This window comes from Ictalurus punctatus, chromosome 12 (assembly GCF_001660625.3).
Source record: "Ictalurus punctatus breed USDA103 chromosome 12, Coco_2.0, whole genome shotgun sequence".
Taxonomy (NCBI): domain Eukaryota; kingdom Metazoa; phylum Chordata; class Actinopteri; order Siluriformes; family Ictaluridae; genus Ictalurus; species Ictalurus punctatus.
In genome coordinates this window covers 12,910,927-12,938,723 of record NC_030427.2, presented here as the reverse complement: position 1 = coordinate 12,938,723, position 27,797 = coordinate 12,910,927, and the positions used below count along the sequence as shown (strand labels likewise).

The 27,797-nt window shown below is 42.0% G+C and overlaps 1 protein-coding gene across 3 annotated transcripts in view; it reads right to left on the bottom strand.

Annotated features, from left to right (window-relative positions):
- Positions 1–26,322, bottom strand: part of LOC108272701 (methyl-CpG-binding domain protein 5) — a 39,687-nt gene extending 13,365 nt beyond the window's left edge. For 2 of the 3 annotated variants that reach the window (XM_047159065.2, XM_053684554.1), the window contains exons 1-5: positions 25,848–26,322; positions 10,270–10,906; positions 10,040–10,142; positions 9,675–9,855; positions 7,146–9,470 (exon numbers count right to left, since the gene is read on the bottom strand). In XM_047159065.2, the coding sequence (XP_047015021.2) occupies positions 7,146–9,470; positions 9,675–9,855; positions 10,040–10,142; positions 10,270–10,382 (2,722 nt within the window). In that variant the 5' untranslated portion in view covers positions 10,383–10,906; positions 25,848–26,322. The remainder of the gene's footprint in view (positions 1–7,145; positions 9,471–9,674; positions 9,856–10,039; positions 10,143–10,269; positions 10,907–25,847) is intronic. The other variant, XM_017481327.3, reaches the window with a different exon arrangement.
- Between the last annotated feature and the right edge of the window lie 1,475 nt (positions 26,323–27,797).

Genomic DNA, 27,797 nt, shown 5'->3' with positions numbered 1-27,797 from the left:
CCAATTATACAAATAACATTATACTTTTTACCTTTATTTTTTGACTAAATTTATCCAACATTAAATATTTTTGTCAGAACCTTTGCTTTCAGTAACTGGTGTGACCTCCTTGAGCAGTAATACATCCATCCATCCATCCATCTTCTATACCGCTTATCATACTGAGTCTGCAGGGAACCTGGAGCCTATCCCAGGAAGCATCGGGCACAAGGCGGGGTACACCCTGGACGGGGTGCCAATCCATCACAGGGCACAATCATATACACATTCCTTGAGCAGTAATAACTTCAACCAAACGTTTCCGATTGCTGGTGATCAGTCCTACACAACAAGTTGGAGGAATTTTGGCCCACTCGTCCTAACAAAACTGCTTCAACCAAGTGATGCTTCCTTGCATGAACTGCTCTTTTTAGGTTCTTCCACATTTCTATTGGGTTGGACTGGACATTGGACATTGACTTGGCCATTCTCAAAATGTTAAATTTCTTCTGCTTTAACCATTTCTTTGTAGACTTGCTTGTAAGTCTATGGTCGTTGTCTTGCTACGTGACACACTTAGGGTATCCGTCCTTGAACTGACGCTTAACCACGTCATAGAATTTACTGATACAATACAGAATTCATAGGTCCATCAACAATAGCAAGCTGTCCTGGACCCAAGGCAGCAAAGCAGCCCCAAACCGTGATACAGCCACCCCCATGCTTCACGGCTGGGATGAGGTTCTTATATTAGAATGCAGTGTTTTGTTTTTGCCAAACATAACACTTTTCATTTAAAGCAAACAGTTTTATTGTGAATTCATCTGTCCACAGAACATTCTTCCAACAGGCTTCTGACCTATCCACGCGGTCTTAAGCTAACTTCAGAAAAGGCAGCTGTGCTCTTTTTGGAGAGTAGTGTCTTCCTCCTTGCTATCCTGCCATGCAGACGGTTCTTGTTCAGTGTTTGCCTGATGGTGAGCTCACGAAAATTGACATTACTCAATGCAAGAGTTGCCTGTAGGTCCGTAGATGTTACCCTGGGTTTTTGTCACTTCCCATAATATTATTCGCCACTGAAGTGATTTGAGTTGGACAGCCATTCCTTGGGAGAATTTATGCAGAAATACAGAAAACTGTAAAGGGTTCAGAACATTCTAGTATCACTGTATAAGGAATAACAATGTTGCTGTCCTGTACTCCCTAGGTAGTGTCCTTATGCATAATGTAGAACGCCATTTGAGAGTTGGCTTGAGAGAATGCTTTACTTCTTGCATTTTTGTTGTAAACTTTGCATTCCGTCCAATCAGCATTTTCAATAAAGTATTGGCACCCTGATGTGCCGTGGCCATTACGTTAGTTTGCTCCCCAAAAGTAAATCCCCGAAAACATCAATTGACACAATTAGCCCCATTTTAAAATGCTGTGTTTGAATTTTGAGCACTATTTTAGTTAGTGTGCCTCCTGATAAAAATGCTGTTAAACCTGATGCCACACTGGAGTCACATGATGTATACCTTGTTGGAATGTACCGCTTGTGTCAGGGGATCTGTTAATCTGGCAACACTTCTTCTGATGTGCTGTTGACTGCATACACACTCTGTACAGTGAGACTGTATTCTATTACAGAGCAGAATGTCCCCACCAAACAGCGCTACTTGGCAACACATTAGACCCCAGGACTATCCATTTCCTTGCCCAGTGTGTGCGCAGATATACCTTCACATAATACTGCCCGTGAATGGTTAAGGCTTTGCTCGGAACATTGTAGGTTCAAATCCCAGCACTGCCAAGGTGCTACTGTTTGAACCTTGTGCTAAACCCTTAAATCTCAACTGCTCAGTTCTATCTTGACTCAACTGTAAACCATGTTGAGTAAAAATTTCAACCAAACAAAATCAAAAGTGAGTGCATGAGTGAGTAAAACAAGTTAAACCTTTTTTAAAAAAATTATTTTCTTTCCATTTGCTCCTTAAATAAGTCTTGGCTCATTCCCACTGAATATACAGTTCTCCTCGATCAGATGACATCTACCAACCAGGGAGAATGAAGGCTAAAATGTGCTTCCTTGTGACATGTGAAGCCAGCCAACTGCATCTTTTCGAACTGCAACTCATGCTGCATCACAGGACAACATAAAACACTTGGAGGAAAGGGCTATCTGCCCTCTTCTGCATGCATGAGCTCACAGACACCCACAACTGGCTAGTGTCGCTGTGGCTGACAGGGGAGTGTGTGAGTATGCCATTCCCTTACTCCCAGAGAATACAGCCTATTTTTGTTCTCTTGGCCTTCTGGCCACGGATGGCTGTGGCATCATCAGGATTCAACCTTGTGATCTCCTGATGACAGGGCAATTGCTTTTCTGTTGCACCATTCCAAAGCAAAATGAATTAACATGGCACAATTATTGAATATAGAAGCGCTCATACTAGCATGAGCTAGGGTTTTGTTCACAACCCTTTGTTACAGCCAATAGTGCATCTACCAATGATCAGTAGTGCTGTAGGTGAAACCAGCTTGTGCCTCAAGAGGATCAAAAGAGATAGAAAAGAACTGTGCATGCAGTTGGGCCACAATCAGGCAGATTCACTCTGAATTCAGTACTGGAGAGCAGAAAGTCCTATCAGAGCACATTGCTTACCATAATTGTCTACAACAGCCGGAGACCATGACGGGTGTCAATATTATCAGCAAAGAACAATAAAGTGCACCTCCAGTTGGGACATGAGTGTCAAAACTGGATTATTGGCAGTCCAGCAGCCAGAGGGGGCAGTGTGCTGGCTTCCTGGTACACACATGGACCCCCGATATCAATTGAAAAACATGTTAACAGCAGGGTGATCACAACATATGTGATCATTACTGATGACTAAATTGCTACAGTTTTACAACTGCTACATATCCACACTTAGACTGACATTTACAGCAAGTCAATGAACCATCACAAGTATCATCAAATGGTTCCTTGAACACCACAGTGATTTTTCAATTCTTCTGTGTCCTGCACAGTCCCAGGATCTCGATCCCATCAAGTATCTCTTGAAAGGGATGCTTGCATTAAGACAGAATTTGCACATCCGCACATTGTATCCAGCATCTTATGCTTTCTGAAGGCTAAAGGGGGCACTTCAGAAACAACTCACTTGGCAACTTAGCGTAGGGTCCGTATGAAGACAGCAGTAATACATACTGTTTAGCCTGCTAGAGGTAGAGTGCTAGAATGTGATGTGTATGCGGCAGTCTACAGGGGCAGTAAGAAGTTGTTGTGGCGTATACAGAGTGTATAAGAATGATAGCAGTTAGCCTGCTGAGCTTGAGGGCTCGCCCAGTACGGACAGCATGTATGATCTACTGATGCTGCTGGTTGCCGGGTAGGTTGCCATGGGAACCGTGGCGGGATGATTGGTGGGGCTGTCCGTGGTTTGATTCAGACTGCAACCCCTCCCCTTCCCACTACTGCACAACACCACACACAACAATACACATGCACACACAGTGTAAGGAGGAGGACCATGATTTAATGGGGTTTAGGGGATTGTGGTGGATGAGTGTGTTGAGTGAAACCACGCAGTATGTAAAGAGTGTGTTTGCTTGCACAATGTTGAGAGACTGTGTGTGTGTGTGTGTGTGAAATCCTTGCCAGAAAAGAGGCAGAAAAGTCAGAAAAGATTTATCATCCGAGCAGCTTTAAACCATTCACTCAGCCATTCCTTTGGAGTTATACCAAAAAAAAAAAAAAAAAAAAGCTGTTACACCCATTTAGGACAAAGCATCTAAACGTGCCATTTTCTCTTTATTCCAGCACATTTTGTAACACAGTGTGCGTTTATGTGTGCTCTGATCCTACCGTAAGTCCCAGCACATATTCAGTCTTTGAAATCATGACAGCATCTGTGTTAAACTCAAACTTTTACCAGAGAATCCTGGCCAATACAAGAATCTGCTTGAGCTAATGCTAATTTTGTCAACCTATGCCACCCCCCTCATTAACCAGTACATATATTATGCTTCTGTACAAAACGGTACATAAACTTCAACCACATCCAGTTGCTCTTGACAGTCACGTGGCATACAGGGCTCATGTTTATGATTGAGAGAGAGCAGGATTTTGGGATCTCTTCGGGTGAAAGACTGTGGACTGTGTGAACCTAGTCTACGTTCATCTACAAAACGCCAGATCGGTAGTTGTGTAGCTTCAGAGATTCAGAGACTTCTGAAAGTCATGTCCAAACGAATCTTTTACAGCTTAAAACAGTAAACCATTATTATGGCTTGTTCGAGTCAAGCCATAAGATGAAATATTTGCACACAAGTTCATGACCCTAAATGAGGAAAGTCAAAAAAATTCAAAGAGAATAAGAGAAATTAACCAGTATTTCAGACATCTCAAATGTGGAAATGGGTCAAACTGACCCTTAACATAATAGAAGGGTTAAATATGTTTGTGTGGAATACGACGTAAATAAGACGTTGAAATAATTATGAACCCAATTAAATAGCAAAAAAAATTGTATCATGACACGTGAGAGCACTGTACCAACAGCCATATGAGCACGATGTTCCCTATGAAGACACATTTAAACCTGTGTCTAATTATCATGTATATCAGCATTTATACTGCATTTAATAATAGCAATAATTTAGGCTTATAATTTGTTAGCTGGCTGTGTTACTAGGGCTGCACAATTAATCGGATATCGATCGTGATTACGATTCTGACTGCCCACGAATGAACATGATATTGACGTTTAAAGTTCATCCTCCTCTCATAGAGATCTCCGCTGTTTTCTCCGCTCAAATCAAACGCTTCCTACACTTACAGCCAATCACATAGAGCTGCGCAGGGCTGACGTCATTTTGTAGTGCCAAAACCCGGAATCGGAGTTAGCATTTTAGCCCTCGAGCTGCCAGTTTCTCTGGGTGCTCCAGCGCTTGCGCAAGGGGAAATCTAACACGATGCTAAATGGCACTACAGAGGTTGTCGGGGGACGTTAAACGTCATCACGCTGAACTGGAAAAGTCTCTGCAGATAAACTGGTTCAGGTATGCTGCGCACAATTCCCCAAAAAAGGTAGATGAAGGAGGACCAGTCTTCATCCACGGAGTAAATCCATATTATGGAAAATGTTTTAAATCAAGTTTGGGAAAGTTCTGGGAAGCTTGGTGATGGTGACGTCAAAGCTGAGTGACCATGGTGTAGTTCGTTTATAGCATACGGTTAGCTGTTTATTTCTGTCGATTGTATTTAGGCTTCAAACTTCATAAAAGTTGTGTTAATTTGTGAAAATCATCTTGATGGACAGAACGTCTTAGTGTTGTAAACTTTTGTTGATCACAGAGCTTTTTTTTTTGCAATAATCCAAAAGCCTATGGGAAAATCCTATCGGGATTTTGTCGAGGGAACCGGTGTGATGCTAACTTCCGGGTTTCGGTATAAAATGACGTCATCCCTGTGTCATCGCTCTATTGGGTGATTTGTCTGCGTCTCTCCTCCTGTAAACACTGTTATTGCCTTTTATGCAAATGCCTGAATCGTTTTCATTTGGTTGTATATTGTTATATTTGATGCATATTGTCATTTGGTTGATGTTATTTTTATTTATCCTACATTTTGGATACAGTTTTATTTATATTTCGCTTCTACGAGATGATGCACTTTAAGGACCAGTCTAATTTGATGCAAAGATTTGTACATTAGCAGGAATGTAGCACAACATGGAGGTGAAAGCAGCGATCTGTTTATTTAAATGTGAAAGTGGAGTAAAAATATGTTGTCCCTAAAATCAATGAATAACCGTGATAAATAATCGTGATCGCAATATTGATCAAAAATAATCGTGATTAGCATTTTGGCCATAATCGTGCAGCCCTACTGTATAGCAGTCATCATTTTAGACATCTTCTAATCTGCTTAACAACCTGCTTGTGTCATTTAAACTTAAACAATATCATGTTTTGATAATGGTACTAGACACTAGGTTTTATAATAGTTTATATTAAATAGCAACTAGGTGTTGATATTAGCTTAATTCCTTTATAGCTACACACACACACACAGTTTGTAAAAGAGTAACGGTAAAATTTCACTAACCATTAATACAAAATGCAATGTGGCTCACAGCAAATAGCATCACATAGCTAATGCAGTGTGTTATTAATAGCACAAATGCACTGTTCTAGTGAAGCATGTCATTACTCTCCCATCTTTTTCTACTTTTAGTACAGCATGTGTTAAAATAAATTGAAGCAGAGAAGATCTGGGGGAACCCATGGATGATCTGGACAGTCAGCAAAATGCTAATAATCTCAAGGAAGTGAATAGCCATTAGTTTTAACTGCCTTATCTCCAAACACTCATTTTACATCGAGGAAAAAAAAAATCCTCATCTTCTCTATGTTTTCTGCACTATGGTACAACTATGCTAGGCCCAGCTTTAATGCTTTCTTCACAGCAAACCCAAATGACTCATAAGTCCTTCATCTGATTGTTAGGAGGCTGATGGAGAAAAATCCAGATATGCAAGCGCAGCATAAAAATCAGACTGAAAATAAATTCCAAATACATTCCATGGTGGTTCAGTGGCCAGAGAACTTCAGTATGACTCACAGTAGGCCTGGATTACAGAAGTAGTCTGACAGAACACATTCAGATTTTCTCTTTTGCCATGAAGTTTGATCAACCAAGACAGATTGCTGATAGCTGGCTTCCTGTTTCCCCGGTGCCATGGACCAAAGGTTCTCCATCCCAGTCTTAGAGATATGATGTGCTGCACTCTTTTTTTGCCTGAAAAGAGTGCTAAACCACAAAACCATGCACTGCGTGGGTTTATAAACTACTGCCATAGCACAAGGGAATTAAATCCAAAACTACTCCAAGAAGACTATCCCTAGAGTTACTAAATGCAAAATGCACATGTACTATAATTACTCAGACATCTGTATATAGCCAAATCAAGTTCATAGAGAATTAGTAAATCACATTAAATACATCCTTCCCTCTCTTTGAACCTAACTATTTAACCTTTATTATATACCACAATCCTTCAGTGTTTCAATCCCCCCATGTACTTCCTAAATCTACAGAACCTTGAAAACACAACATCACACTGGCCCTGGACACAGCCAACTGACAGCAAAGGAAAAGTATATGCCCCTGTTCTTACCTGTGTCAGACATGGCTTGGGCACAACTAGCATCATTGCTATTGGGTACCATACAGGACATATTTGGCCGGATGTGTCCATGAGGAATGCCTTGTTGCTGTTGATGTACATGAGACAGCTGCTGTGGGTGAGTGCTTGGGTGTCCCATAGAAGGATGTCCTAGGGTAACCTGTCCACTTTGGCCCAATGGTCCACAGTTCCCCATAGCTGTGGCTTGCATCTGGTTCATCATACCAGGGAATGGAGTCTGAGGGCCTTGTGCACCAGGCTCCATGCTCTGACAGTGCATTGGGTCTGACTGACTGTGAAGCCGTTGTTGTAACTGCATGCTCTGTTGGGCCATGCCAGGGGGCATAGCACCCTCTCCAAAGTGCATCTGACTAGGGCCAACTGAAGGTAATGGCCGACTACTCCTGGCCATGTGGGAGCTCTGGTTGCTCATCGACTGAAGTAGCTGGGCCATGGAGGTGTTGGGAGGTAGACCTCCAAGCCGGGCCACTTTCCTCATTTGCTCCGGAGGAGGGCAAGTTGGCCTGGGAACACTCATATCTGGTTTCATCATGCTGAAGACCATGTTGTCATGGCTGCCAGCATTAGGAGTTTGCTTGCGCTTACGGAGAGGATCACGCTGCTGGGCCATGAGCTTGTCCCGCAGAGCTGCACGTCCACTCTGGCCCTCAGGCATGGGCATTAGCATGGTCGAGCTGGGTGGTAACATGGGATTTAAAGTGTTGGGCCCTTCAACAGCCCTGCTACCACTACTTCCACCACTAAGAGAGCAAGGCATCCCATTGCCACCATTTCCGTTATTACTACCACTGGAAAGACTAGCATTTCCACTCCCAATGCCACCAGCACCTGCACCCATTCCTGTGCCAACACCCATAGCAGCCCCACTGCTACCACCAAGTTTGTTTTGATTTGCTAGCTGTGCTTTGGCTGCTGCTGAGAGTAGACTACTGGCAGGGAAAGAGGCAGAGTTGTGTTGGTTGAGGATCTGGTTGAGGGGCATGCCCAGTAGTCCAGGGTGGTTCTTCGGGGGAGCACTACTGCCTGAGGCTGGGGGAAACATGGAGTTGTGCTGACTGCTAATCGCATTACTCATTCCCGACAGAACCTGGTTGGGGTCTTTGTACTGATGGAGTGTGTCAGGCTTGGAAGAGGGGCTGGAAGGCATGGTGGGTCTGGGCGAGCCCATGGAGGATCTGGGTGAGCGTGGTGGAACCTTTATGCTTCCACATGGGCCCTGGGGCCCTGAGGGCATGGCAAAGCTCCCATGCTCTGATGAGGTGGAAGAGGAGCGGGATCGCTGTGGAGATGCTTCCATGCGGGCCATTGCAGGCCCAGACATGTGTACAGGGGACGTAACTGGTGAGGGGGAGATGGAGGTGGCTGCTCCATGCTGAGTCCTCTGCATGTGTCCACCATGGCCAACTGGCCCAGGCTTCACTGTTGGTAATGGAAGGTTGCTTGGCAACGGGACAATGGCAGGAGGGATGTTTACATTCATCATTGGTACCTGAGAGTGGGCATTGGGCTGGAAGTTGGATGGGCTTGGATTTGTCATGGGACTTTGAATGGAAGGTTTGCTGGGAATGGGGTCCAGAATTCCCAGAGGGTCCTTCTCAGAAGTCATCTGTTTTTTCTGGACTGCACATGAGGGGGGCATAACAGAGGGAGGAACAGGGTGAGGAATAGGGTGAGGTGCAGACTGGGCCTTGTGGTGAAATACTGCTCTGGTCATGTCCATGTTAGGTGGGTAGCTGACATTACAGTGTGGCTTTTTCATGATAGGGCTTTTGTTGGTGACTGGGGGTGAGAGAGGCGTGTTAGTCCTACCAGCCATGGCACAGGATAACTGGGTGGCAGCAGAACCATGGATCATGACACCAGGAGGGGACATGGGTGTCCTGCTGTTGCCATGAATTGGGCTGGGACTACCAGCTCCCTGAAAGCCACAGGGATTACTTCGTGCAAATCCATCTGGACTACCCAAAGAGTCTGTTCTAGGGGACAGAGAGCCATCCCCATACGCCTGCAAACCTGATGAAGGACTCAGCATGCCTCCAGGTCCACTGCGGTAGGGGGACTTAGGCCCTGGCTCATTACTGCCCAATCTTTGCCGTGGGTATCCAGAATAATGCTCTGGCTGCTGAGAACTGCTCATGTCTGAAGAGTAGTGTCGTGGACCTGCTGCCATCATCATCTTGAAAGGGTTCTTACAGTCAGGTAGTGTTGAGTTGGGCAGCCCATCATGGGACTTATTCCTTATTGCTCGAGGGGTTGCTGACCGCTGGATGGTAGGGACCATGGACGTCACAGCACCTTTAAAGGAAAACGGTTTAAAGGAAAACAGGGACAAAATAGCCGTTAAATCCAGAGAATGAAAAAGAAAAAATATAATTTTAAGAAGCTGGAGCTGTACTTAGTCAAGAATTACACAGGTCAAAAGTATGGCTTCGAAACATTTAGCACATAACATTTTAAGCACAATCTCATTCAAAACACGAGAAAATGAACACATCATACTTGTGCCTCCACTGGGACCAGTCAGCGTTAGGGAGGGGTGCGGTAACTCCATACTTTTGTGCAGAGTGGCTACAGCTATGAGCTTTCTCTTGTGGATGCAAAGCTTTGTGACATCCTCATCAGCCTTCACATCCTCTGCAGTCCTCTGTTTGACAGTGGCCCCGGGATCGAAATTAAACACCTAAGGAAGCAGTGGTTATTAAAACGGCTTGGCCTTGCCTGTGGTCATACATTACTATCAAAGTGTACTTTCGCTATGACTTTGCATATTAATTCACTGACCTACTTATTTCCTGAGGTAATGTAAATTCATTAAAGTTTTACAAATGAAATGGGTATGAGGTGAGGATAAGATGACGACTGACCTTGGGGAGGATGAGTGGACACTCCAGGCCACACTTACAGGTGCCATCCGTGAGTAGGTAGGACTTCACCTGTTCAAGGCTGGACAGCACTGATCCACTGGGACTGTGAGACAATTCATTAGTGCTACATTTGTGCCATACAAAAAATGAAGCATTCACTGATCTAGGACTAAGCATCATGGCTCATATAAAAGTATTTATGAATGTTAACACCCATATACATCCTTTACCTGATATAGATGACCCCAGCGGACTCCAATTTTCGCTGCCAGCCAATAGGCACCTGGGTAGGCGCAGGCTGCCCCTCCCCCTCCCCTCTCTCACTCTCCTTTCCTCCATTCATTTTTCTGGGTTAGCGCTTGACTCCGCTGGAGAGATCACAGGTTCTTCACTGTCCCAACACTACTTGTCATCGTGTCTCTCGGAAACGGGAGGACAGAGCGCTACAACTTTCCTCTAAAGAAGTTGGCTGTGGCGAAATGTGTCCGGGGCTGGGTGCACGTGAGGCAGGCTCACAGCGAGACCACGCCTCTGGTGAGCCTCATCGAGCTGCTACTAAATGTAGATGGGGATTCCCATGTCGGTCTCTGACCAATCAGAGCCATGAGAGTTGTGATGAAGTTCCTGGGCTACATATGCAAAACAAAAAGCACCTTAGAGTAAAAAATGCATGATTACAGTGCAAGCGCACTGCAGCCACCGTGCAGCACGCACATTCAGCACAGCAAGAGATGACTCTCCAGGTCACAAGACTGCTCCTTCCGGAAGTGGATGATTCTCATTTTCTTTCAGGCTGATCAGTTTAAACGGAAAAATCCCATCACACGCTTGGCCAACACGTTAGAGCCAGTATGATTTGCATGATTACTGTAAGAAAGAAAGAAGGAAAAAAATAGGTTAGAATACTTAAACAGTTTTTGAAACTTCTTTGTAATGGTTAAAAAAAAATAGCTGTGAGGACTGGACTGTTAAAATCATTAAAGGGGCTGAGCAACAGAAACAGCATTTGTGGGGAAAAGGAGAAAGCATCTCTTATCACTCTGAATCCTTCAGTTCTGACAGAGCTTTGTTATGGAGAGAGGAGTGCACCCTCCACACCGCATACATTTCAGCACTGGGTGAATCATCCTTGCTCTGTATTTCCTGTTGTGCATGACTAATACAGTAGAGCGGGACCAAACAGGAGGGTATAAGAAGGTATGAATCTTTGTACTCGTCACATACCTCAGTGCAAAATTAAACAGCCCAGCTTTAACATGAACGATAATTTGCCTTAATATAGAGCCGATTCGCATCCACTTTATTTTAAATGGAAATATACACTCAAAAGCAAGAAATGGCAACATATAAACAGAAATCAAAACTAAAAATTTAGCCAGGTCTGCAGGAGAGTACTGTCCCTTTGACGGTTCACAGAGGACGTTTTAGCTTCTAACTAGCAGAACTAAGGAACCTACGGCTTTTACAGATGTTATAAAATAACAAAAAGACAAGTAAAGCTTCTCAGTATACTGAATGGTGTGTTTCTGTTCAAATCCGAGTTGCTTATAGCAGCGGTCTGCAATATAAACTGGTTTCGCTTCTTGTGCTTTCTTCAACACCACATGCCTGTATACAGTGTAAACACAGCCACGCCCCCAAACCCCAAAACACAGGAGCCACTCTTTGGACCACCCACACCTAATGATGTCTATTAGAGCTAAATTATAGTTTTTATTTAATATAAACACAGAGCTCAGAAGTTATGATGAATTAACCAGGACTTAAGAGCAAGTCTGAGCGTGATGTTTACCCAGAAATCATGCACAAAAACACCCAGCATACTGTACAACCCCAAACGGCACCATTATGACCCTAAAAATAGTGTGCCTCAAATGATGAGTAAAGGCCAGCTTAGGAATTTATGCTGTTGAACGATGCGTGCACATTTCACGCGTCGTTCAACATCAATTCCTAAGGAAAGAAATGTCTCGGTTGTTTAAACACCCATCTCCATTTTTAACACGGTATTTTATCACGGTCATTCAAAAGTGTAGGCTGTTACGTCATGTTGGGATTTACTGTGGCGCACGGCAAATAGCACTGTAGCCATTTGTCTTCATGAACACAGTAAGAAAAATATGTCCAAACTCCTCTCTTTGAAAGAGTCTTTTCTACAAGTTGAAGGCTTGAAACTTGCTTTTTGTTTTAGCCACACACTTGCCGCTGGAATCACTGAGCACATCTCTGCACCATCTGAGACATATTAGCTAGAGGTATATGCAAGTATACAGGTATATGTTCTATAGGTAAAATTATATCAGATTGGTGTTGGCCAATTTGAAGCACTGAAAGTATCAAATGTTAGAAACTGAATTGTTTATCATGTTGGAGTACTGATAAAGTATCAAACATTCATGATCTTGCGCAACTCTAATCTCAAGTCGAGCCATTTCTGCCAATGCAGAACCTGTAGGTTACATGCGCTACACTAGTTGATACAATGATGTTACAGGTTGTTTTCTCTTAAAACTTTAAGTCACAACAACCTTGTTTGCTAATTAGGAAGATGGCGGCAAAAATTATTTTCCATCATATGCCTTTGTAGCCACCTGTAAGTATAACCGGTCTGTACAGGATTTCGCTGGGTTTTTCCTGATTGTTGCGGCCAAAATGCTTGATTTGGCTTTTTTCAAAATTTGCGATACAACTTGCGAACGTTAACCTTTTTTTTTTTTTTGCACAAAACTACTTTAATTGGGAAAACTGCAATTGTTTTGCACGGTTATTCAGAGTGATGTTTGTTGGAGAAGAGACCTTTTAGCTGTACTCATGTTCGACGCATGTGAATTGAAGAGGGCTTTGACTGAATGTTGTGTAATTTGGAAAATTCCAAGCTCCTTTGAATATTGCGGCGTTTGCTTGATTTTGCATTAATTTCTGCGATCGCAAAATCCCGGAGGGACTGACTATAGTGTGATTTAAGCCCGTTGGTTCTGGACACCACTACCGTCTCTTGGTAATTATTTAATCTCCACACTCGTTATTTGATAAAGAGATTACTCTGTGTTTCATAGATACAACTTACTTCCCTTTTGGGTACGTTTTACCCAGTACACACGACTCACTTTAATCGGTGACTGAAAAATATTCCAACTTGTCTGAAGCTCTATAAAGTAGAATATTAATAATAGGCATCAACAGTGATCCAATATGGCGTTGTGCCGATGTTGGCTGGATTTGTGTGTGATATGTGGGAGCATGTTTTTTTTTTCTTCCTCAAAGCTAGACCACAATGCAGTTCTTTTTGCTATAAAATATATTCTCAGGTGACTGTATGCCTTGTACTTCCTGACAGAATAGAGGTAAAGCTTGATGTAGATCTATGTGATAGTTGGTTGGAGAATATCTAATACTAGACACATAAAATAAACACAGCCTTAATACGCTGACTAACTGAGTCCTCTCTGATGCGTAGTTGCTATTGTTCTCAGCTGCTGGCTAATGTGTGTACTTGTGGAACCGGACTGATCCTTCATGTCTCTATGACAAAGCAGACTGAAGAGTACAAAACATAAAATAATTCAAAGGCATTAGTCTAAACACAGCTGTTGAGAGGAAATGGATTTAAAAATGGACTCTAAAAACATAGTCCATTTCTCTTCTGAGCACTACGTACTGACGATTGATTAAGAATGTACGCAAAGCCTGTTTTCTGTTGATCCTAGTCAATGAATTAAGGGTATATTTCTCTTCTTCAACCAACAAGTCTATCAAAATCACAATCTCGATCCATTTCTCAATGTAATTTGATTTGAGAACAGTACCGATCCTGCAGCATTTGTACTAGAATGTGTCAATATTCATCGTGATTCACTGAGCTTGAACCGAATGAGCATGGATGTTGTACCACATGATCTCAAACTCACTTGACACTTGCACTGAGCAGGAAAAATTTGTCCTAAACAAATGTTATATAGTGACTATTTATTTCTTCATTACTAAACAAACGACGACTAAATGCAGGGAGTTGATCAAGAAGGATTTTCATCCACAAATGGCAGATTCGTGCTCAGAAGCAAAACAGAAACCTTCGTCATAACTAATTCTATAACCAGCTGTTACTATTTGCTGGTCTCCTTTAAACTTTCGGAAAGAAAAATTGCGATCTTAGCCAAATTGATTAAAGTTTCACACTAAATTATATGGCCAAAAGTTTGTGGACACCTGACCATCACACCCATATGTCCTTGTTGAACATCTCATTCCAGATTTAGTCTCTTCTTTGCTGGTGTAATAAGCTCCACATTTCTGAGAAGCTTTTCCACTAGATTTTGTAGCGTGGCTGTGGGGATTTGTGTTCATTCAGCTACAAGGGCATTACGCTATGTGTCCACCAAAGTGTTTTTTCCTGAGGCCAGCGTATTTCCCCCCCCAGTTGTTTGCAGAGGAAAAATATTCAACATTGGGTAAAACGCTTGTCACTTTTCACCCAGCCGTCCAATCACAGTGGAGGAGGGGCGGGACAAATACCACACCAACCGAACAACCGCCCACAATATTCCAATAACCCACATAGACATCAACCCACATCTTTCTAAGTGCTTCAGCCTTCCCTTCATCCAAAGCAAGGGCTAGACCAATTACTTTACCTTGTGCCAACATTTTTATATTCAGTAATTACTGATAAAACAATCCGCGAAATCAGATACTAGTAACATTACTTCTGAGGATATTCCGTATCATAGCAACCAAAGCATCTCAGCTGAACATAATACAACGCAGTGCTGCTAAAGAGCTCTCAAATGCCCCCAGCAGGGTGTTTTCAGAAGCGCGTCTGGCGTTTTCAACTGGATAAAAACGCTTGGTGTACCCATGGCCTTAATGAGATCAGGCACTGATGTTGGTGAGGAGGTCTGGGGTGCAGTCGGTGTTCCAGTTCATCCCAAAAGGTGTTCAGTGGGGTTGTGGGGGTCAGGTCTCTGTGCAGGACACTTGAGTTCTTTCACCTTCTTCCAACCTTAACTTAGCTTGCTTTGTGCACAAAGGCATTGTCATGCTGGAACAGGTTTGGGCCTCTTAGTTCCAGTGGAGGGAAAATTGTAATACCACAGCATATTAAAGACATTCTATACAATGGTATAGTTCCGACTTTTTGTGGGAACAGTTTGGGGAAGAACCACATATGGGTGTGATGGTCAGGTGTCCACTTACTTAAACTTTTTTTCTTTTGCAATTGAGATAGCCCTCCCGGATCAGCGCCCTGACTACTGAACTACGGAGCTGCGATGCACCCTAGTTTTGAATGTAAAAAGTGATTAACTCATGAATATAAATAAAACAATTCAAAGTGGTTGTGTTTTGTTTACAACTCTAGACTAACACCACGAACTCTGAACAGGCAACCATTTTATACGACACATACTTATCCATCAAATCATCTTTAAACATTCCATTTTCGTCATTGACTTTTCTTTTTTTCTTTTCAAACCAAGCCATGTCATCAGTTTCCTTAACAGACCAGGGAGGGTAAATAAAATGAAAAATCTATACAAGTCTGTGAAAACTCTGCCCTCTCAGAACTAATGTCTCTAGCCCTGTAGCTAGTCTCTGTAGGTCTCATGAGCTGCTTCAGCTTAATAACTTACATAAAGCCATGACGCTTCACGTTTAGAAAACTAGTATCGCTGGTACATAGCCAGTCCTTTTTAAATATTCATCAGCTCTGCTATGGTATTTTTTTTTTGCAAATATTCGGTCTGCTTAAATGCTGGGTCTGCAGCCTGTGGTGTGCCAGTTGACAACCGCTGCTTGATAGCAACTGGCGTATTATCTGACAAGTTATCAGGCTGCTTCGGCTGTGCTGCTCTTCTGAGAAACGGATAAATTCCTTCCGACTCGTTTACCTGCTGTTTTCCTCTGCCAGCTGTTGCCTCTTCTTTCTCACTAACGCCATAGTCCTCATGTCTGCTCTATCAGCTTTCCATGACCGACTGGTCAAGCAAATCCTACCCTGACAAGGTAAAAATGCAGCCGTAGATCCTTCGCAATGAGTACGATCATCATTCCCATGAAGCAGGCACGCTATTACCATTACAGTCATCAAAACTGCAGTGGACTGACTGTACTTTATCCAACATGGTGTGAGAAACACTGGAAGATGTCCATGAACTCTTTAATTCCTCTAATACCACAGCAATACCACAGCAAGTTGCCAATAATTAAAAATTTGAATCCAGTGATTAATAGACTAATAGATTAATATACTAGATTTATTATCCACTTATAGTTCCATGTTGTGGAACTCCCTACAAGTTATAAGCTCCTGTTATCATTTACATTAATAATTTACAATGGCCCAAAAACACAAGGCAGCTTGTCATGTTACTATGGAACCGAAAAGCTCAATGTGGCAGAAAACGTAACGTAAAGTTGCAGCTTTATCTCTGACTATTGCAAAGTGCTGACACTGGAGACTCCTTCCCTACAAGTCTCAAACTCGTACATTGATATTAAACCTGTGATTTGTCTTGCAGCCGGAAATACTGTCAGAGATGCTGGTATAGAAAACGAATCGACCAGTTCTGACTCAATCAAGAGTCGAGAATTCAACAGTGAGAAATTTCCACTGTGAAATGTCATACATTTGAGATTTAAAGTCATGTGAAAAAATAAGTACACCCCATGAATTTTTTAATTTTTTTTACCACACACATTTGGACAAGCAAACATCTGATCCTCTTAGAAACAGTGCCTATTAATAAAAGGTGATACACTATCAAATGACACATAAAATTGACATTTTGTAGAAATTTTCACAATTTAGATTAACAATAAAAACAGACCAGTCACATGGAACAAGTAAGTACATCCTTACATTTATCACACCTTCAAATACATAAAATTAGAATCAGGTGTTTAAGATTGGGGCTTACAGTCTTATTTATACCTCCCTCATACCTAGAGTTCGCTTTGCTATTGAGGTGTGTGGTGTCATCATGCCATCATGATTTAAAGAGTTCTGTAAGGCAGATCCTGTTGTGAATGCCTAGGAGTCTGGCAAGGGATTTTTTAAAAAAAATCTTCAAATTATTTGAAATACATCATTCCAGAAAATCATCTACAAATGGCACAGATTTCAAACGACTGCCAATTTGTCCAACACTGGCCGTCCCAGCAAATTCAAGAGCACACTGTCTCATGCAAAAGAAGTCCCCAAGAACCCCAAAATTTCCTAACAGGATCTGCTAGGAAGTCTTGCAACTGGTGGTGTCAAAGTACATGCTTCTACAATCAGAAAGAGATTGCACAAATGTGACCTGCATGGGGACTACAGTTTGCCAATAAGCATATAGGCAAAGACCAAGCATATTTTAATAATGTGCTCTGGACAGAAGAATCAAAAGATATAGTAGTTTGGCCACAGTAACAGCAGACATGTTTGGCACAGACCAAAGACAGCTTTTCAGGAGAAGCACCTCATACCAACTGTGAAGCACAGTGGTGGAAATGTTATGGTTTGGGGTTGCTTTGCTGCCTCAGGGACTGGACATCTTGCATTCATTGATTTAACTATGAATTCTGCATCATACCAAAGAGTGGTTGAAGGTAATGTGAGGCCATCTGTCTGAAAGTGAGGCCATCTGTCTAAAAGTGGACCTTTCAACGGGATAACAATCCTAGGCACACTAGCAAATCCACCAATGAATGGATCAAAAAGAAGAAATGGATGGTTATGGAATGGACTAGTCAAAGCCCAGATTTGAAACCCATTGAAATGTGTGGGGATTTGAAACAGGCAGTACATTAAAAAAAAAACCCTCAGACATCATGCTAACAGAAGGAAAATTGCATGGAGGAATGGTCAAAAATTCCAACAAGCCTGGTGGACAGTTGACAGGCCTACAAGAAGTTATTTCTGCTAACAGGGACAATACTACCTTCTGAGGCCAAGTGTGTACTTACTTTTTCCACAGAAGATAACATCTGTTGATATTTCTGTAGAATAAATGATTGAAAAAGCTCATTTTCCTTGTGGCTTTGTTTAAGTATATCAACTTTATTAATAGGCACAGTTACAAAGATGCTTGTCCAAATATGTCACAAAAAAAAAAGCCTACAATTTCCATGTATGTTTTCAGATGTATGTTTATATTTCTGTAGAGCTACTTTGAATCAATGTCCATTCTTAAAAGTGCTATGCAAATATTTCATTGCACTGAACAGAGCTATGGTATAAGATGACGTAATACTAATTGTGATATACAATGTCACACAATTTTCTGAGATATCACAAATAGTGGGAGAGCAATATGTTAACATATTTCCTTTTCAGTATTTTACATATATTTTTATATAGACATTAAATACAACTAGAATCTAAGTGAAATGCAACACTACTGCTTTGCTAGCACCTATAGATCATGACGTACTTTAGCGCATCATACAAACATCATCTAATGTTGTGATATATTTTTCCATCAAATTAACCAATCTGAGTGAACATGTTGCTTTGTCTGATCGCTACCTGTATATGCTTGAACATTTGTTGACAACGATATGAGAATGTGTTGCATTAGGATGTATAATGGGAATGGTACTTCATGCCAAGTGAATTCACTCCCTGACAATGCTTGGCCCATTAGTAGTCCACAATGGTCCCACAGAAACATGGAGGAAAGTTTCACTCAGTAGAAGGATGACCAGAGAAGATGCCTCGTGTGTACTGAATAGCTGTATAACCTACTTTACAAAGTCAAACATGGGGCTTGATTTGATTCTGAAGTTATAGTATTACTAAACCAGTCTTTCTTTATAGAGGGTGTAAGCTTGTTATGAGAAGGTGTCTAATGCTTAAGTCAACAAAAGGGCGCAAATTGTAATTTAAAAAAGCCCAGAAAGAAAATGCCCGCTCAACTCAGCGCTTGGGATGGTCCCGTCAACTCAACATGGCTGCTCACAGCATCATCAGTCAACAAAGCAGCACTCTTAACTTTAAATTATCTGCTCCTAAGTTTTTCCTTTAGATCATTCATAGTCAAGTCATACAAACGCATTCGCTACACTACGACTATACAGTGTATTGATTTAAGGAGGGAAATACTAGGGTTGCACAATTAATGGAATATCGATCGCGATTACGATTTTGACTGCCCACAATTAAATGAACATGATCAACTGCGATATTAACGTTTAAAGTTCGTCCTCAGCTAATAGAAAGCTCCGCTACAGATCAAATCAAGCGCTTCCTACACTTACAGCCAATCACCATAGAGTGGCGCAGGGATGACGTCATTTTGTAATGCCAAAACCCCAAAACAGAGTTAGCATTTTAGAATATGAGTTAGCAATAAAAATATGTTGTCACTAAAATCAACGAATAATCGTGATAAATAATTGAGATCTCAATATTGATCAAAAATAATCAGGATGATCATTTTGGCCATAATCGTGCAGCCCTGGAAAATACACATCACTCATCACAGGTAGCTGGCTAGCTTATAGTGAACAAAATACGAACATGGAGGGGTCTGTTTTTCCACCCACTTTGTATGCGCAACACTAGGGATGGGGGATACTGTTTGCGATATACCGGCAGAAATTCTCCCCACAATAAGAATTAGTCTTCCCGCGATAATAACGAAAAAGGCTAGTCGATGACGTATTTCTGTGTGCGACGGTCTGTGACCCCTTCGCAGCTCACATAAACATGAGTTTATCGCTAAACGAGGAGCTACCTCTACAATCTGGAACTGGTTAGGTTACAGAAAATCAGTTTTACTTTTAGATCAATGTTTGTGTTTCTGAGGCTCTCAAGACTGCATGCAGCAGTCACTTGTATCCAAAAACAGTGGTGAATGGTACTATATTTATATCGCCACTGATACCGCTATCGCAATAAATACCGGGGAATATTGTAATATAGTTTTAAGTCCATATCGCACATCCCTAACTCGAACGCAATGAGGTGGAAAACGTTAACGTTATTCAGAATATTCCAAGTTTACTTCTCTGCTGAGGTCTAGCACAGAGATCTCGAATTCTTGGATCTGATTGGTCAATTGGATAATAATAATGGGATAATTGGATAATAATAATAATAGGATCCGATTGGTGAAACGTCAAAGTGTTGACTGATTTTCTAGAAAAGCAGCTCTGAAAACAGCTGTTTATACGAATGCGCTCGTTCTAATACGTTATGATTTCTGTAGTAACAATTTTAGTAACGTTCAACATGGAGGAACAATCTCTAAATAGGGAAAATAATGAAATGGATTTAATAATGTGCTGCTATTTTAACAAGTAAAAAGTAGAAAATCACATTTCTGGAAGGAGTCTCCAGCGCCTGCGCTTTATAACGGTCAGTAAGTTTCTGGTTTATCTGTAACACGACAAGCTGCGTTTAAAAAAAAATCTTATCACCTTCAAGAGAACGAAAAAGAGAGAGGCTGGTAAGAGAAAGACTGCTTGTAGCTGATGCAACGTAACTGAAGACGATTATAAAAGGTTCCAAAGCATGACGTGATTGTTGGTAAATTGCTATGGTATAAGAAGAGCAATAAAACACTTTGGGGTGGGCTGATACAGGAAAATAATCCACAGTAACGCTGCTTTGAGGATAACAGCACACTCCAAAGGGTTTTATTCCTTACTAATATTACAATTATACAATAACCTGTATAGTATACATAGTCTAGATCTTTACACACAAAAAACAACAACACAACGTTTGATTAAATATAAGCCCAAGGCTAACTGTGTGTTTGTGTGTGTGTGTTTGTTAGCCTTGAGTATGAGGTCTACCATGTGTCACCGGTTAATCCAGGTCTCTGTTGCTGACTCACAAGTGGCCTGTGTGGAACAGAGGCAGAGCCAAGGCCACATTTATCACTTCACTGTCTTCTACTAACCGCCTACAACACAGGCTTAATGCAAGTACAGGATTTGGAGTGCCACGTTTTGACGCTTCTTCATATCCGAAACGTGATTCAAACAAAAAGCATCAAACAACAAAGGCATCCGAGTAAAAAAACAAAAACAAATAGAGGGACAAGCAGCGTCCACCTTCAGCCAGATAAATTAATAATATCCACGTGGCTAGATCGAAAAAGAAAACGTTTACAGTGCGTGTGTATGTGTGTCTGTGTCTGTGTATATACATAAAAAACGCATTAAAGAAAACATCATCTCGAGGTGCTGCTGAATTCTTGATTGGTCAGGTGGTGCTGATTCATTTTCTACAACAGCAGCTCCTGCAGCTACTGCAAAACAAATCACAGATTAAATATATATTAATGCTTTTCTTCTAATGCCTTATGGTTTCTATAGCAACAGCTAATTCACAAGGACGTGGTATGGCTGGCGCTCGACAAACAGATTAAAAAAAAAAAAAAAAAAAAAAAAAATTATGTAATCTTCGCTACGGTCCAGTATTCTGTAAGGGGACTGAGGGAAGGAGTCTCCAGTGTCAGCGCTTTCTTTCAGTCAGTAAAACTGTGACAGAGTTTCCCAACACGAGGAATGTCTTCACGGTGGAGTGCTTTACGTGATCATGGTATCAAGACAAGCTGCATTTTTTGTATTATTAACTGTAAGAGAGAAGAAATCCAGGTTGGTGCTTTTAAACCGCATGTGATAACAGGAACCGTAACCGGATAAAAACAACATGTCGGTCTTTAATTGAAAATTGGTGTGGTTTAAGAGGAATAAAACACTCCGGGACGTCCTGATATTGGAAAATAATCAACGTCGGGGTGGTACCGGTAAAGGTAGTTAGTGCACAATAGTTACAATGTCAACCGGAAGTTCGTGGAAAACATTTACCAGCTTTTCCATACAGAACATCGTTCTCTACATGTTTACTACTAACTTTAAACAGTGGTGTAACCTCGAAATGAAGAAAACCACCAACTGCAATGCTTCTACAATATATTCTTTCATGCCTGCTGATTACTTCTGAGCAGTAATAGCATAGATTACACCTAATCATCAACCAGTTAACACGTCCAAGGGTTATTCTCAATGGGAAAGCCTACAGCTGTGCTTCAAATATGCTTGAGAGAATAACAGTAGGGGATGTACACACCTAACTGTACTTCATGAAACGATATTAAAAAGTATGACATCGTGAGCACAGAAATATTTGTTAACGGAGACTCATTTATAGCCTTATCTGTCGTTTTGATATCCATTTATCGATACTTATCCTACACAGGGTCGCAGGGAGCCTGTAAAAGGGATAGCGGGGCACCAGGCATGGGACGTCCTGGAAGGGGTGACAACCCTTTGCAGGGCACAATCACACAAACCACACTAAATCTTCAATTTAGAGATACCAATCAGTGGACTGGGGGAGGAAACCAGAGTACCAGGAGGAAGCCCCTAAAGCCACTGTGCCCCCAGCAGTTCTAGCTCAATCCTTTTTCTTTAATCAGAACTGCAAAGGAAATGGATTCAACAAAGGTCACAAGTTCACTGTAAGGCAAAGTTGATGAATTTATTATTATTTTTTTTGATACCTGCACTTTCAGAAGTAAAGGTAACAAACTACTTGTCCTTGTTGCTGGGGTGGTTCAATCAGGAATCACATGGTCTGTATCTTTAGTACGCATCTTTTATTTGGGAAGCTGTACCGTAAATCATTTTTGAGTGCGCACCATGTTCACTTTTTTCAGATGAAAGTTAGGAAAGAGACTAGCGCCGTATTCGTTCTAGACTCGTTTTACACGTGAAGGCGGGGTAATGTAACTGTCATCAATGTATCTCTGGGACTTTTGTCTCATCCAAATCAGTCATGTTAGTAACTTTTCCATGAAGTGCTTGCCCTTTCCGATCATCTCACACCGAAACAGAATAGCATTCGAGTTTAAAATGCAGAACAATTCATTTACAAAAACGGCCAGTGTGTAAAGAGACATGTCAAAGAAGTGATACTTCTATAGTTTTAGGAAGTTATTGAGTTCCTCGCACAGGTAAAGTCTATATACGTTGCGGTCATGTGACCCACTAATGATCAAGCATGACTGGTGAAGCCCTACAACAAGCGCTTGACAAAACAGATCAGCGTGTGTAGTAATACACATGGAATTCTTACTGTGACGACCACGCGGACATCGTCAAAGCAATTTCGTTCACGCGATCGTGAAGCAATCATAATTACTACTGATATCTTCTGGCATCATTACTTAACAGATATATGTCTGGAAACCTAACGTCATTCAAAGATTACTTAAGGTTATAAGTGTGTATTTAACATTTTTCTGTATATAACATTGATCTGGTGTTTAAAAACAAGATCCTCAAGTCATCAACATCAAAAAACAAAATGTGGCACATAACCATGACGCTCTCAGAGATCAAGGCACTAAACTGTACTTTTGCTTGTCGCTGGTGTGGTACCATCAAGGGTAACCCTTTCACACCAAATCTTTTACAAGGTGTACCTTTAATTAGCTGTAAAAGGTACATCAGTGATCAGTGAGGCCTGAATATGTACTACAGGGTATACGAAGGGTAGCATCGCCACCACAAACGCCACTTTTCTGAGCTTGCTTTTGCACTGCATTTTAGTGCCGTCTCAACGTAGGTGCCATCTTCCACTCGCCTTCACGCAGGAATAATGCTGTATTATTGAAGCCCTGTACAGATACACGGTCAGGCCGTATTCCAAATGCCTTTCCTACTCACTCAACACGGACCCTATTAAGGATGTAAAAAACAGCGTTCTGGACCCTACGTAGTGCTCGATATGACTAAGTTAGATTCAGCCCTGAAAGGAGTGACTTCGATAAACGCCTGTTTAGAAATCAATAACAAGTGAGATCTAAGACAGAAACCTTCGTTGTAATTTTATCCATAATGAGATAAATGATGCATCATTTTCAATTAATAGAATATTACCATTCGCAAAGTATGTATTAAATGACACTTATTCAGGCACGATATAAAACCACTCATTAAGGAGAATTCCCTACTCCCTCAGTGCGTGGCTCACATTTAGTATCGGCTCGACTCGGCTCGCTCAGAACCATAACTGAGCTGGTATTAAAAAAGTACCAGGTACTATCCATGGAGGAAAGTTCCCAAAAAGCAAGCAGAGTTGAGTCAAACCGTGCGGTGGAAAAGCGCCGGTTCCATCCTGAGCTCCATGGGGTTACTCTCTGTGTGGCGTTTCCACACACATATGGGTTCCCTTTGTATCCTCGCAAAATCACAGAATGTGTACTATCTACTCTTGAATTGTCAATGTGTGTGTGTGAGATGGACTGGCATCTCATACAGGGTGTAAACCCAGGACAGACTCCAGATCCATGTCCATAAAGCGGTTGCTTAAGACGAACAAATTAAGAGGAATGAACTTGACGGCACCACGTCAGCAAAAGTTTAAAGTTCATCCTGGATAAAAGAGTCCTAGAGGAGTTGAAACCATCACAGTCCGTTAAAAAACGCCTCAGAGACACTGGACTTCAATTTCCATTGGCAACGAGGAGGATCTTCAGCCGTTAACAGAAGCTCGTGAGCGAGTCCGGAGCGGCCTATTCGGCAAGGGGGGTAGACGATACGGTCCCGCAGAGTATCCAAGCAGAAACGACATTTTCCGCCAACAACAACAGGTTGGTAATAGATCTGAAATATGCCTATCTTGGTAGTCAGTGTATACAGCGTGGTTGAACGCATATATCCCTGCACTCTCAGGAATAAAAGGAGTTTTCCCTCGTCATCGGTGTGACACTGTGGTCAGCGAGTGATCCTTCCTAATGACGGACCCTACGTTATTTTCTGGGTACGCTATAATACGTACATGAAGGTACAAAAGATGTCCTCTTCGTGGTACCATGCCAGCGAGAATATTTCTGTCCAAGAGGATGCAATTATATCTACCTCATGACTGTAGAAGTCGTTGTATCGTGTCAGTCAGCGTATAAAGTGTATCTTGGAAAAGTGCTCAGTGTGTAGGCTGTGTGATTTGAGACTAGACCCCAGCTGGCTGCCTTGTTGGTGATTGATTTCTCTCTGAAACACTAGTAGTGATAAGTGCAGCACCGTTATTAGGTTTTCTCCCCCCCGCCAACTATCATTTTATATATATATATATATATATATATATATATATATATATATATATATATACACACACACACACGTTGATATAGAGTGTGGACCTTCAAAGAAAAAGAAGGAGAAGAAACATCCAGAAAAAGATTCAGAACAAACACAAAACCCAAGTGGTTGACATTACTAAGGAAAATGTCTTTCACATAATGATGAGTGTGAGTGATTGATACTGTACATAGAGCTCCTGTACGACAAGCTAAACCTTTCCTTTCAAGCTAGCTCAGTTATCCAAACCCAACCTCAGCTAACATTATATTCTAAATAAATAACAACAACAATAATACAAAAAATAAAATAAACTCGCTTTAAAGAAGTGTATCAGCTCTTAAGAAAAGATGGCTGGGCAACGATGAGATTTATTTAACACCAAAAACAGGATCTTTTTCTGGAAGGATTTGACACAGAAGGGGAATTAAAAATAAATAAAAATAAAAATAAAACAAAAAAGATTTGTGATGGACAGAAAATCAAGTCGAGACCGACAAGAGGAGCTAGAAATAAATAAACAAAAATTAACAAACAAACAAACAAACACACAAAAAAACTGCTGCTTAGCCTCGCTGGCTAACAGTCATTATGCTAACTAACTGTTAGCCAGATAGCTAGCTTGGGTGGCCTGACCCGAGAGAGAGAGAGAGAGAGAGAGAGAGAGAGGAAAAAAACCCCACGAATATTCAACACAACAAAAACAACTTAGCTTCCAGTATATACATACCGTATTATTATCCCGTCGCTGAGAGACATGTAGCCCTGCATAACAAACCCCAACACAAGCCGCCAGGTGTTTCAGTCGAAGCTGGCCGATTTAAAACAACTGGGAACCAGAGAAATGTCTCAAAACCAGGGCCAAAATGAAGAGAGGGGGCCGCTAATGCTAAAGCGCTAATGCTAACGCCAATGCTAAAGCTAACGCTAGTGCAGCTGAGAGGAGAAGAGAATTGACGAGAGGCTCATTTTTTTAATTCCTCCCTGAATAATGCTGTTTTTCTCTCCCAAACAGGTCTCCGACACATCCTCCCGGTTCCGCCTGAAGTTCCGGACAGGTACAGGATGAAGACAAAAAATCCGCTTGTGGCTCGCTGCAATTCGGCTCTGTCCCTTTAAAAATAAAAATAAAAAGCTTCCCCCATCAACTGCCTTTTGCTGTGTGTGTATGTGTGTGTATGCATCACTCTGGGCTTTGGGATGGAAAGATGGAGCTTGCGCCCCCGTGAGGAGCACAGAGGAGATGCTGACGGACCACAATGCACCGGGGCGTGACAGGAGGACACCGTCCCCATCCTCCCCGTCCATCAGAACCTCTTCTAGTACCATAGTTCTCAAACATGGTTCTTCTGGCAGAATCGATGCCACGGACTGATGTGATGGAACCGATTCTTCTGTTCGTTCGCTTTCAGTTTCCTGGTCAGGGGTCATGGTGGATTCCTGGGAACGCTGGGCATCCCGGAGCCGTCACAGGACACTGTGCACTCGTTCGTTCACACCTAGGGGCAATTTAGTGCAGCCAATAGGTATCCATGTTTTTGCACAGCGGGACGAAACTGAAGAACCCAGAGGGAACCCATGCAAACCTGGGGAGGACCTACACAGAGAAAAACCCAAGTCCTGTGGACTCTGGAGATTTTAAGCAGCAACAGGGTTGTGGGTTCGAATCCCACCTGCACCCTGTGTGCATTGAGTTTACATGTTCTCCCCGTGCTTCAGGGGTTTCCTCTGGGTACTCCAGTCCCGTCCCCCCCCCCCCCCCCCCCCCCCCCCCCCAAGACATGTGTGTGAGTGTGTGTGAGTGTGTGTGTGATTGTGCCCTGCGATGGGTTGTCCCCCACCTTGTACCCCGAGTTCAAGGGATAGGCTCCAGGTTCCCCCATGAGCCTGTGTAGGATGAGCGGTACGGAAAATCGATGGATGGACTGTAATAAATAAATCAAGGAGACAGTGTTTTAATGACTGATTTACACAACAGCCAATAGTGTCCGAGATTCTCCAGACCTCCATCAAATCCAAACAAACTTAAGTGAGTAGCTCACTGAACTCGCTAAATACTCAGAACAGCGAGAGGTGTTTTCAGCTGTGGAGGATTTCTCACTGCGTCCTCATCTGCACCTGTCCATATTACCCTGGATGGTTTTAACAAAGACATCTTAGAGTTACGTCGTACATGTTTGAGCTGAGGTCATGTGCCAGTGGTGCTGAGTGTGACGGAAAGCCGCAGCGTTGAAACCGGATAAAATAGAAATATATAAAAGGATAATACTTCCTTTTACTCACGAAAAAGCACAGACGGTGAAAAAGACGGTGTCGTGCCTTCGATTACACCGCGGTAGCAGCATTCCGGTGATGAATGGCCTCAAGTTGGTAAAAAACTCCTCTGAAAAGCACACAAATTCCTTCTGCCCCAAAATGAATAAACCCCAATTTTTTGAAAGTGAATACTGCGCAGGAAGGTGAAGCGACATGCTGATAAACCATATTTACTGCTGAGTTGTTACTGTAGAGCAAGACACGCCCCTAGGGGTGGGAGCATTTAATTGGACAGACACAAGACTAGTACAGGTTGAGTCATCAAAAAAAAGTTAACTGTTTTCTCAGAAGTGTCTAGACGTAAAATTAAAACAGGAATATCTCCCAAACTATTTATTATATTGTTTTCTAGATAAACTATCAC